Here is a 12,278-nt window from a genome sequence, read left to right on the forward strand (position 1 = left end):
TTCCATTTCAACAAATCTGATCTGATTTTTTCTAGAAGCTGTGGGTAGTTTGCCTCGTATAGATGTTCTATTTTTTTGGTGAGTGTTATACCCAGATATGCTATGCCCTTTTCCGCTAGTTGCAGCTGCGTGTTCAATTCTAGTCTATGCATTACTACTGGGTCCACTGAAAGATTAAGCATTTCCTATTTTTTCCTGTTAATTTTTAAACCTGCTATTGCCCCGAACTCTTCTAATTCTCTCATTAATATGGATAGTGAGCTTTCCGGATTTGATAGGGCTACCAGCATGTCATCTGCAAATGCCCTCACTTTGTGCTTTTCTCCTGCCATTGTTATTCCTGTCAGTTGGTCTTATTCTCGGATCTTAATTAGTATGGGTTCTAAGTATATGACATGGAGCAGCAGGGATTGTGGGCACCCTTGTTTAGTACCTCGTTTTAATTAATCTTTGCCCGACACTGTGACATTAACACTTATAATCGATTGCAGCACATATTTTGCTTGTACCATGTTAAGATATTGTGAGCCAAAGCCTATTTGTTTTAGTATGTTAAATAACATTGACCACTCTACTCTGTCAAAAGCTTTCTCAGCATCCAATGATACAAAAATGGCTGAGTCTTGGGCTATTCCCATTTTTTTCTATTAGATGGCAGATTCTTTGCGTGTTGTCAAATGTTTGTCTGCTCGGGATAAAGCCTGATTGATCCTGACCTATTAGTTTCGGTAGAAGGTAACTCATTCTGTTAGCAAGTATTTTTGTGTGTAGTTTAGCCTCAATGTTTATTAGAGCTATTGGTCGATATGACCCTGTTAGTAATGGATCTTTCCCATGTTTGTGAAACACTACCAGCTTTGCTTCATGAATGGGGTTATATTTCCCTTAGTCTTAAAGTTGTTAAAAAGTCTCGTAAGACTTGGGGTCAGTATGTCACTATATATTTTGTAGAAGCTAGCCGGATATCCGTCCGGACCCAAAGCTTTATTTTTCGGAAGGTCCTTTATTGCTAATTTGACCTCTTCTTCCCATATATTCTCATCTAGTTCTGCCTGTTCCTTGCCCGATATCTGTGGAATAGGAAGGCCCTTTAGGTATTTCTCTTGCTGTTTTTCTGAGGGATTATCAGAGGCGTACAGATTCTTATAAAATTCCCTGGAGATTTTCCCTATGTCTTCATTTGTTGTTTTGTCCTGTCCTAGACTATTACGAAGCTTTATAATTGTCTGTGCCCCCTTTTTTTCCTTTAGCTGTCTGGCTAGGTATCTGCCTGCCTTATTCGCTGTTACATAGTGCCACTGTTTTAAATATAGTAGCAGTTTCTCTGCCTTTTGTTGTTCTTTATATCTCCAAGTGTCCTTGAACGTGTCTCATGGCTTTCTTTAATTTATTATTTGATGTTTTTGACATTTCCTCTTGGATATCCTTCAACTTCTCTTCCAGATCTTTTCCCCTCTGTTCTCTGTTTCTCTTTCCCCGTTTTAAGCGCTATAAGCTACCCCCTTGTTACCACCTTAAATGCGTCCCATTTTATTTCCTGGAGGACTACCTCAGAGGCATTTTCTCGAAGTATTGCTCAGTCTTTTCTCTTATTGTTTTGCTTAACAACGGGTCATACAGAAGGTCTGTTGGGATTTTCCAATTCCATAATCCCCCCTTGGCATTTCCCCACTCTAAGCTCATCCACAGTGGTGCATGATCCGATAATGAAATCCCCCCACTTTTATTTCACTTATTTTCCCTAGTAGCTTTGTTGATGCCCAGATGTAATCAATCCTTCAGTGAGAGGAGAATATGTGGGAATAACACGTAAATCCCTGTTCTTGTCCCCTGTCAACCCGTCATACATCATGTAGAGCCAGAGGCACCATTTTCAGTCTTAGCGCTTTAGATGGGGCTTGTGTTTTCTGTGATAGATTCCCGCTTCTATCTTGTACAGTGACCCACGCTATGTTAAAATCGCCCATTGACATTATATCTCCTCTCGCAAAGGTTTCTAGGTTTGATAAAATTCCCCTTATAAACCCATCTTGTCCCATGCTTGGTGCGTATATAGAGGCTAATGTAATGATTTGGCCCCCAGGACTGCGTTAAAAAATAAGTATCTTCCCTCTTTGTCTCCTTCCAATTCTTTGATTTGTATTCGCTGTTTATCGAGTATTGCGATCAGCACCCCTGCTCTCTTTTCCCCCGCATTCGATTGGTAAATTTGGGTAAATCCCCTTATTTTGTATTTCGATTCGTCTGCTTTTCTTATATGGGTCTCTTCCAACATCAGTATGTCTGGCTTCATGCCACGTAAATGGTGTTCTACCTTTTTCCTCTTGACCGGGGTATTTGAACCCCATACATTGTACGTCAGTACTTTAAGCTCTTTCACCTGTGATTCCTTCTTCCGCTCTCCTTCTATCTACCGGTCTGTGACTTTCACTTTCCCCACTTCTGGGCTCCCACCTTCCCCTCCTCCTCCCCCTTCCCCAACTTGTTAACTAGAACTCTTAACCCCAACCACCCCCCTCTCCCTGAGGAGGGACCATGTTCCTAAGAACGCTTGGACAGAATATCCAACGTGGCTGGCCCTCTTCCGATCCCAGAGATATCATCGTGGGATTACTAAAACCCATTATTGGATCCAAGATGGGCCCTCTACTCCCGTTCCCCCTTGGTCTGCAATCTTATTTTACGTGTTCATGTCTTACCCATCCTTCCTGGGTATTTCTTAGTCCACGCCTCCTTTTTCTTGTATCCGTTAGTCTCACGGTATTGTGTTTCCGGTGTCTCCTGTCGTTGATGTATCACAATTACGTCACATGTTTCCCTTTCCTTCTTACTGTTTTCCATTCCCACGGTTTCCTGCGCAGTACCTCACCCGTTCGCTGGTCTTCCATATTGCTTCCTTCTTCCCTTTGGATATTTAGAATCTGCTCACCTTCCTCACATGTCGTGATCCTATGGGTTTGTCCTTCCCATTTAAATAGTAAGCCCAAGCGAAACGTCCATTTGTATCTCGTTTGTTTCAAATTTCATCACTGATCCCATCCATCTCCTTTTTTGCACCATGGTTGTTGCTAGATCTCGATATAAGTACACCTCGTTCCCATTTATTCGCACCTGTCCAATCTCTCTCGCTCTCCTTAGGATCTGTACCTTCTGAGCATAGGATGTAATTGCTACTAGGACATCTCTTGGGCGTGTGCCTGGTGCGCCCAACCTTCTTGGTCCTACTCGGTAGATTCTATCAATTCGAACCAGCTCCTCTTTGTCCGTTTCCAATATCTCTGCAAACAGGTATTGGACTGTGTTCTTTAGGTCTTTATCTTCCACCATCTCTGCTAGATTCTTTTATCCGAATGTTTGATCACCTTGATCGGTTTTCCAAGTCTTAATTTTGGCTTTCCAGGTTATATGTTAGGCGAGATTTCGTTGCTTTTTTGTGCATCTTCCTCTATGCTTTGTACAGCTTTCTTGAGAGTGTCCGTCCTTTCTTCTAACTTGGCCATGTCTACTTTGAGTTCCTGTAGCGATTGACTCATTTTGTCGTTTAGCGACTCGAATTGTGTTTTGGGAGGATGACATAAACTGAGTTTGGAATTCCTTGAACCACCCTTGCATATCTTCTTTGCTAGCCATTGCGCCTTTGTCTCTTGTTGGTGGCCCGGGGTGGTTTTGGGAAGGTTCCCCTCTTCTGGTGGTTATAGTGCTCCTTTAACCCCACAGTTGTTTAATGTTTGTTTCTCGCCTTGGTTGAGGGCTTTGTTGGTGTACTAATGCCACTTTGGCCTCCTTTTGGACGTGTAGGTGCTGTGCCGGTCACTTTTCCCCGGCTTCTCCATTTTCCGGTTTAGTATTTGCTCCTATGGGATGGGTGTCTTCCGAGGTGTCACTTGCTTATGTTCCTTTTCTCATACCGTTTTCCTGCTCCCATAGGAGGGTCCTTTTTGAAATAGTTCTTGCCCCCATCCCTCGTTAACCCTCCTCAACTGGCGTTCTTTACTCGCAGATCCCTTCTTTTGGTTAAGTCCGCCCGTTGGGGGTGTTGGCCACCTGGAGAAAAGATGGAGGTTTTAAATGTGGGGGTGTGGGTGGGGGTTAGTGTCCTCTCTGTTTTGTTTGTCCTTAAATGTTTTTTTTTTGGGGGGCCCTTTTCCCCTTTTGCCCCTTTTCTGCCGTCTCTCCTTACCCTCTATTTTATTGGGACCTCCTAATCCTGTATTAATAGATTGTTTCCTTGGAGTATTGCCTTTTCTTCCCCTTCCTTTTTGTCTTTACAGTGTGAGAGCTCCTTCTCCTCTTCTTGTCGCTCACTGCCCAGATTCCTTTTTCTCCAGCCTTTTGTCCCTTATTCTGTCCCTCCTTCCCTCCTCCCCCGGGTGTTGCCTGCTGCTCCCCTCTCTATGTTTGTTTAATCTTTTTACTGGGATGGGGAGGGAAGCAGACGGAAGCTCCCCGTTTGTTTATTGGTTTCTTCTACCCTTCCGGGTGGGAGTGGGTCTGGGGGTAGAGATGATCTCTCGGATTTCCTTCTCATGTATTGGTATCCTGGTGCGGACCAATATGTAAGCAGTCAGCGAGTCTTGCGTGCACGCTGTACCTTAGCTCAGCTGGAATCCTCTTCCATCTACGCGGCCACTGCTTCCTTCTCTCCCTCGCCTCCGACATCTTCACACTGTATGGGCACCCAAACTTGTGTTACCTCTGCTGCTTCCCCTCTTCTGTTGGCGGTGTTCTGGGCTGTGTCCTGACTTTTCTGTCTCCCGCTCCGCTGTTCTTTACAACGGCACTGGTAGCTGCTTATTTTCGTTCCCCTGGGTGGGGCGCTGTGATCCCTCACTCTCGGATGACTCTTTCCACGAGACACTCGCAAGTTCTTTTATCCCTCAGAGGGATTCCTGTTCCATTCCCGGTTAATACTATGAAGCAGCTCCGTGTAGTAACGCTGCACGTTTCTTCTTTGTTGTGCTTTTGTTGCGGCCCGCTGGGGAGAGATGCGCACACACGTCCTCCTCTGCCGGCCGACATCTTGGATCCCTGAACGTAACATTTTATTGGGTTGGTAAATTGGTATTCTTCTCTTTAGGTTTTCTGGGGCTGTACCATAAACTGCTTTGTGAGCAAAGACAGTCATTTTAAATTGGATTCTGGCTTTTATGGAGACTTTCGAAGTACTGTGTGTGATCTGCTCACCTTCTGGGGCTGTTTTATAATGCAAACAGCATTATTTTGAATCACTTGAAGGGCATGCCCGTTTTCTTTCGATGCGCCACCCAAAAGACCTCACAGTATTCTGTCCGTGATAGCAAATGTCTCACAGTATTTCTCCGAGATCAACAGGCTTGTCTTCCTCATGAGTTTTAAGTGGTATTAGGTGTTATGTATGATGCTGTTCACTTGTGCATCAGCGGTAACGTTACAATCCAAGAAAGTGCCTAATGTTTACATTTTTGTCTTGGTTTTAATAACACATCCATCCAGCAAGAAATGTTTGTATCTGTGATCTAATTTTGACCTTTGATGCAGAGAGCCGAAGAGTAGCAATTCTGATTTAGAATCGTTTAGGCACATCCAGTGATTTACTATCCATTGCTTAACTGTTATGAAGAGATCACTTAATCTGGTAGTATCTTGCAGAAGCTGAGTGTTGTCAGCATAGTTGGTAAAGTGGATATTCAGATCTTGTAACATATCACATAGGGGTTTGATGTACAGATTAAAGAAAGCTGGAGACAGACAAGCCCCTGTGGGACTCCAAAAGAGATGGGAGTATAGTCTGAAAGGGCCTCACCCCAATGGACAACTGAGACCTTATCGCACAGAAAGGAGCGGATCCACTTTATACTGTTGGGTGAGTACTTACCCGTTTCACCCAATGTTGCCAAAAGAGTATCATGGTCTATCAAATCGAATGCCGCTGACAGGTCGAAAAGGACCAATGAGCCACATCCTCCTGAGTCAATAATATCTGACTACAGATCCAGGAGAGCACTCTGAGTACTATGGTGAGGTCTAAAGCCTGACAGTTTACGATGGAGGATATTTTTGTGGTCTAGATAGTCCTTGAACTGTTTTTTAGCTACTTTAGCAGTACAGGTTTATTGGCCTAGACAACCGTGACTGAGGACTTAATCTTGTCTCTAGCCCCTAAGACTTTGTCAGCGAAGGCTTTTTGAATTCTGATACAGTTGTTTTTAGACGGCATAAACGGAATTTGCTGTTGTGTAGGATTTTCAATCTTTCTCAGTATGTGAAAGAGTTCTTTAACTCAATTTTCGGCTTTTGCAATTTGGTATTTAAAGAAGTCTTTCTTAGCAATGTATCTAGCATTTTTATATGTTTTTGTGAGCTCCTTCCAGGCTATTTTATGGACATCAGATTTAGTTTTCACCCAAAGGTGTTCGGCCTGTCTTTTAGATTTCTTAATTTCCTTTAGTTCCTTAGTATACTAATCATTATGGTAGGTTTTGTCTCTCACCACTATGGTTCTTAAAGGGGCAACCTGATCTAACATTTTAGTCATAATTGAGTCAATTAGGAGCTGAGGGTTATCCCCATCGGAGGTAAGGTCTATTATCGATGTGATCCCCTTATTCAAGTCAATTGCAGTGACTTTTATGAAATTCCTAATATGGATTTTCTTAAGTGGTGCATGTGTCACTTCCAGTTTTTGCTTACAAAATACCTGAATAGAAATAGTACAGTGATCTGACCAAATACAAATACAAAGTTTGGTCTCCATAATCACTGGGTGGAGATTTCTGGTAGCTACCCAATCAAGAATTTTACCTTTTAGAGTGGGTGGGCTCAGTGTTTAATATAATGAATTCTGTCTTCATAAGGTTATGCTCCAACTGCACTGCTTCCTGATCAGTAGTGTCCTGGAACCAACAATAGAAGGCACCCAGAAGTAGTGTGGCACTTCCAGTTTTATTTAGGGGTTGTAGGAGCTGGGTTAATTATTCCTTGAAATGGGCATATCTTTTGGTGGCCGATATAACAACAAAAGATTTGGACAGTTTGTTGGATCAAGTTTCAAATTTAAGTGTAAAATCTCCCAACCTCCACATATAATGGGGATCTGATAGAATGGTAAGTCTTCTCTCATAATGATGGACACCCCCCCCACTTTTGGAATTAGAGCGATTATTTAAGAATAACTTATAGCAAGCTGGTACGGCCAATTCCATGATGGGACAACAAGGGTCTTGTAACCAAGTTTCTGTGAGACATATCATGTCCAGTTTATGTTAAAAAATAAAGTCATGAACATCTGTAGCATGTGCATTAAGAGATCTTGTGTTTAATAAGACTATATTAAACGGAAGTTGGCTCTTGTTCTCATTAGGTTGGTCAGACATCATAAGAGGGTCGTTGTGATCATGTTCCAGGTTAACAGGAGTATGTTAATGGAGCATGCAGAGAAGTGGTACCTGGTCCCCAGACATCAGCTCGAAAATCTATGCCGTTCAACTATGCACCATAGATGCTGAGATGATGGCTGTTCTCAATCACCAGGATTTGCCAGAAATTGAGAAGCGGACTCTTTATAACGCTATCCCTCAGAAGTACCTCTCCTACGTATTCTGGGATGAGCATGAACAAAGTACCCTGAGTCTTATCAACCCTGAGACTCAAAATCCTCCCCCCCACCAACCCTTAACCACCACCACCTACAAACATTGATGCACATGCTTGTGAGGTGCTGGACAATATCAATCCCCATTATAAAAAGAACAATGAACTACTGTTGTCCAAGTTGGGGCTTCAAAAGACTGGGTTTCATGCACTGATAAAAGAGAGTTTGTGTACCGAGGACAGACTGTACACAGATTCAACCTCTTTGATTTAGTGAGGTGCTTGACACAGAGCCATGCCTTAACATGACAGAAACCTCCTAGAGATTGGGACTTATTTATGAAGGCTGCTGCTGAACTCAATGTGCCCTTTAAAGTGGTGGGTAATGTCACCGACCATAAACACCTGGACAATTTAAAATTGGACTCACTAACTCTGAATACCCCAACATCGACATCTGTTGACAGATGTCAGAGAATGTACACTTCACCATTCTATCCTGCAATAGACGTTTTAACATGTCTGGCTGATTACCTTTATGATGCAGATACCGGTACTTGTGTGTAATAAAGAAAGTTATTACTTGACTGCTGCAATAAAAGTGGTCTCGCCATGTATCCTAATTTGTATATGTACATTAAAATATTGTTATTTTTGTAAAATATCTTTGTTGATTTGAAATAAACAAAATGATCACCACCTAAGATGTGTCCTGTTTTAAAAATGTAATGCCATATTGTGTGTAATAAAAAATGATCAACACCTAAAATCACTCCTATTTTAAAAATTGAATAATATTTTATGTGTCAAAGTACCTGTTGGTGTGTAGTAAAGAGTGATGAACATTTCTTTAAGGTTTAAATCATGTTAGGCTCAGATAAAGTGTTTTCACCATGTACATTCAAATATTGTTTTTTGTAAACATGTTTGTCAAGTTGGAACAGACAAAATGAGCACCACCTGTGACCACTCCCAGTTAAAGAAAATGTGATATCATATCATATTATGCGTATTAAAAATGATAAAAAAGAATGTGCACCCCTTGAATATTTATTAGCGTGTTTATATAAAACCTTTAAAATATTATTATTTCAAGTTAAAACTGACTGTTCTCATGATAAAATGTGTTGTGTGGAACGTTGATGGTGGCAATCGCTTAAAATTGTTATATTTTCATTATGCATCTGCCCTTGTACATAAAAGAGCTTCTTTTTTTATTATATATTTGTAATCTTTTTGAAAGCAAATAAAAACAGTTACAACTTTTATTATATTGTGAGTTACCTCAAATATATTAGCACATGTTTGATGTTTAATACTCTCATAAAAAGGGAGATGCCTTTTCTCTTCTTTTCCTCAACATGCCCAGGTGTGTCCTAACCACTGATTGGTCAATTCGGCTAATCCACCCACACTTATTAGATGCCTCAACTTTGTCTGGGCTTGTCTCCCCCAACTCGGCTGCTGATTTGCCGGGCTGTGCTCACCTTTTACCCACCTACCGCAACATTGAGGAGGAGGGGCGTGACCTTGATAAGGGGGTGTGGCATGACCTTAAAAAAATGACCTTGAAGAAGGGTCGGGAATAATGATGTATCATCCCGACCTTTGGTCAAGGTCATACTAAAAAGTGGAATGCCCACCTGTCACATTAAGCACACCACACCCCTTTTGAGTGTGATGGACAATGTTCCTATATACTACTCTTGTCTAGTGTTATCAAGGGGCAAATCTCATGTAGCCACCTAATCTTAAAATTAAATTTCATGTGGAAATGGCCTGGGCCTTTATCAACATTAACATCTAACCATTTAACCTGAGATGATAACTTGAGAAGTTTTCTAAATTTCCAAAAATCAGGGGCAGACAGTGTGTTGCGAGATATTTCCTAGTGTTATAAGGATTTACTCCAGCTTCCATTAGGCAAGATAGAGTTCATGCAGGCTGAGATATCATTCAGGCTCTTTGAATTTACAGTGAAACAGATTTCAGTTTAGTTGTAACTGATATAGGGTTGTACAATGAAGAGGTATGCTTTCTTCTAAAAGAAGAGTTCTGAAAGAAGAGCAGATTAAAATGGATGTAAAAGTAGTGGAATTGCTAACAGTAAAAAAAATATAAAAGTTGTGGTACTGCTCTCCTGAAAGCTCCTGCTCACTTCGTCCTTTGGGCTGACCTGGAACCTGTTGGTTCTCCTTGCCTCTGAGGCCATGGTGAAGTAGCCCTGGGCTACAGAATCACAGTTGGCACCCCTGCATCCCTGAATGCAGAGGATTCCTGTGGCAGAGGAAGCTGGAACAGAAACTGTGAAATGTGAGCACCTCTTCCAGGCATGCGACTGGCATAATGACGTCAACCGCAGTGTTTTCTGACATAGCTCTCTCAGGGTGATGTAATCGGACTCAGCCATGCGTATGAGCTGAATCTGCATCTGCCATAAGTAGGGTCATGGTTTCGGGGTATTTTCGTCCAACCTTATTATAGTTGCTTACCTGTATTGCTCTCAGAGCAAAGTTTACATGCACAAAAGCTTTAAGCACAGGAAATTAAAGGATATTTAGAAAATTGAGAGCTGCATTGAAGATCAGTGCTAGGTAGCCCAAATCTCAAATCTTTCCACATTACAATGTGTCTTCGTCAAATTTTGAAACAGGGAGAGCATAATTAGAAAGATATGGGGAAGACTCTGGAGAGTTTGGAAAAATGCAACTCATGACTAGAACCTCAGACGGTATGACTTCTGCTTTTGAAAATGTAAAAAAGTTTTGACTATATAGAATTTATATGAATTTGGTACAGTAGTACGTTCTCCTAAAGCATCCACTAACCATATTTTTAGAATATTCACTGACCATGTAAATGGCAATTTAGATTCAATGTGTTCAGATTTATTTTCTATGGATATCATTTAAGCATGGAGTGGACCTGACTCTATAGGTCGGGGCCTCAAGAGCAGCAATGGAGATTAAATTGGTATCTGGATTGACAAGGAATGGGTGCTTATAAGAAAGTAATAGTTGGATGTTAGCAAAGGCAAATCTGCTGACTAATTAGAATCTGCTTTTTTGAGTGAGGCTGAGAAATAGGCAGGCTAGACTGGTTTGATTTATTTGGTCACTGATTCTGTGTATTCAAGCATAAAATATTTTCATAACGTTCAATATCTAACTACATCTTTTTGGTTTTTATTTGCGTAGTTTGGAACCTGGGCTGCACAATTGGGCGATGGAAGAGCACATTTGCTTGGAGAATACACAAACAGGTAAACCATTGACATTTAAAACACAAGATTGGGTAAAGGTATTTTTTGGAGTTACCAAAATACATAAAATGATCGTAGATTAATCAAAAAGATTTTACTTCAGTCTCTTAACTTTCAGGTGTGGTGATCGATGGGAGCTCCAGTTGAAAGGCTCAGGAAAAACACCCTACTCAAGGTAAACTATCATTAATATTAAATAATAAAAAATGGGGTTTACCATGAAACTTGTTAAGTATTTTGGTATATATGCATAAAGAAATGTCAATTCAGGTGTGATTAAATAATGATGGCACTATGACCAAATCTATCAGAATGAGCAATGGCCTTCGACAGGGGTGCGTTTTGAGCCCCTGTTGTTTTATCTGGCTGCTATAGTGGAGCATCTCCTGAAGGCTTCCTTTATACCTCCTAAGATTGGAAGTCTGTGGCTAGTGTGAGTAGCCTACGCAGACGATTTCGTTCCGTTCGACCGTTCACATATAGGCCTTCAGAGAATAATTAAGGCCTTTGAAGTATTCATTGTGACCCATGGACTAAGAATTAATCATGCCTAGACGGTATTAATGAGCTTTTGTAAGAAAAATAAGAGAAATGATTTTAAGTTTGTTACTAATGGAAATGTTTTAGCAATCAAGTCTAATATGTTATATTTGGGAGATCCGACAACTGCTCACCTGTTGAAACTATTTATTAGAAATTATTTTAAATGTAAAAATCATTTAAGCCTCACAAATGGCAAAAACAGATACAAAATATGGTAAATTCTCCATGCGCTCTGTTTGAAAGTTTTACATCAGAAAGGTGATCCCAAAATGTATTTATGGCTTAGAGTTTTTATCAGTTTAGTTTCTTGGGGGAACTAAAGTGCTATGAAGCTATGATCTGGTGAAAAATATTTGACTTCTTATCTACGAGTACCAATAATCGCTATTCGCTATGAATTGGACATACAATCCCTGCTCAGTAGAGTTTGGTGAAGGCAATTGGCCCTATATTATACATTTTTAAATTCTCCAATATATTCTCTTTATAATGAGTAGGGACTCCTAGGGGCACACTGTGAGTTTGATTTCTGTAGGACACTTCTTTTAAAGATATGCAAGAACTGTTATTGTACAACCCGCTTAAAGTTATGGAACAGGTTAAAAGGCGGGATTGGATTCTAGCTATGGAGGCACTAGCCAAATCATAGCTTTATAAATACTTGGTCCTCATACCGAAAAAAGTAGGAACCTTGGAGTGTCATCTGGAAAGATTTCCGGTTAAATCCTGCAGAAACAATTCCTTACGTTTCAGATTCAACATGTTATTAACTAAGGAGGTTCTGTTTATTAGAGCCCACATTTCCACAGAGCTTTTATTCTGTAGATTTTGTAATAACATGGGATCAAAACAAAATCTTCATCACCTGTTACTATTTTGCCCTGCTCTTCTTCCTTGGCAGATA

The 12,278-nt window shown here is 40.9% G+C and overlaps 1 protein-coding gene across 7 annotated transcripts in view; it reads left to right on the top strand.

Moving 5' to 3' along the window:
* Positions 1–12,278, top strand: part of LOC138569804 (protein adenylyltransferase SelO-like) — a 1,380,025-nt gene that overhangs the window by 422,777 nt on the left and 944,970 nt on the right. For all 7 annotated transcript variants that reach the window (XM_069648140.1, XM_069648139.1, XM_069648135.1 and 4 more), the window contains 2 exons: positions 10,767–10,831; positions 10,950–11,006. In XM_069648140.1, the coding sequence (XP_069504241.1) occupies positions 10,767–10,831; positions 10,950–11,006 (122 nt within the window). The remainder of the gene's footprint in view (positions 1–10,766; positions 10,832–10,949; positions 11,007–12,278) is intronic.

Source organism: Ambystoma mexicanum, chromosome 2q (genome assembly GCF_040938575.1).
Source record: "Ambystoma mexicanum isolate Mex_15411 chromosome 2q, UKY_AmexF1_1, whole genome shotgun sequence".
Taxonomy (NCBI): domain Eukaryota; kingdom Metazoa; phylum Chordata; class Amphibia; order Caudata; family Ambystomatidae; genus Ambystoma; species Ambystoma mexicanum.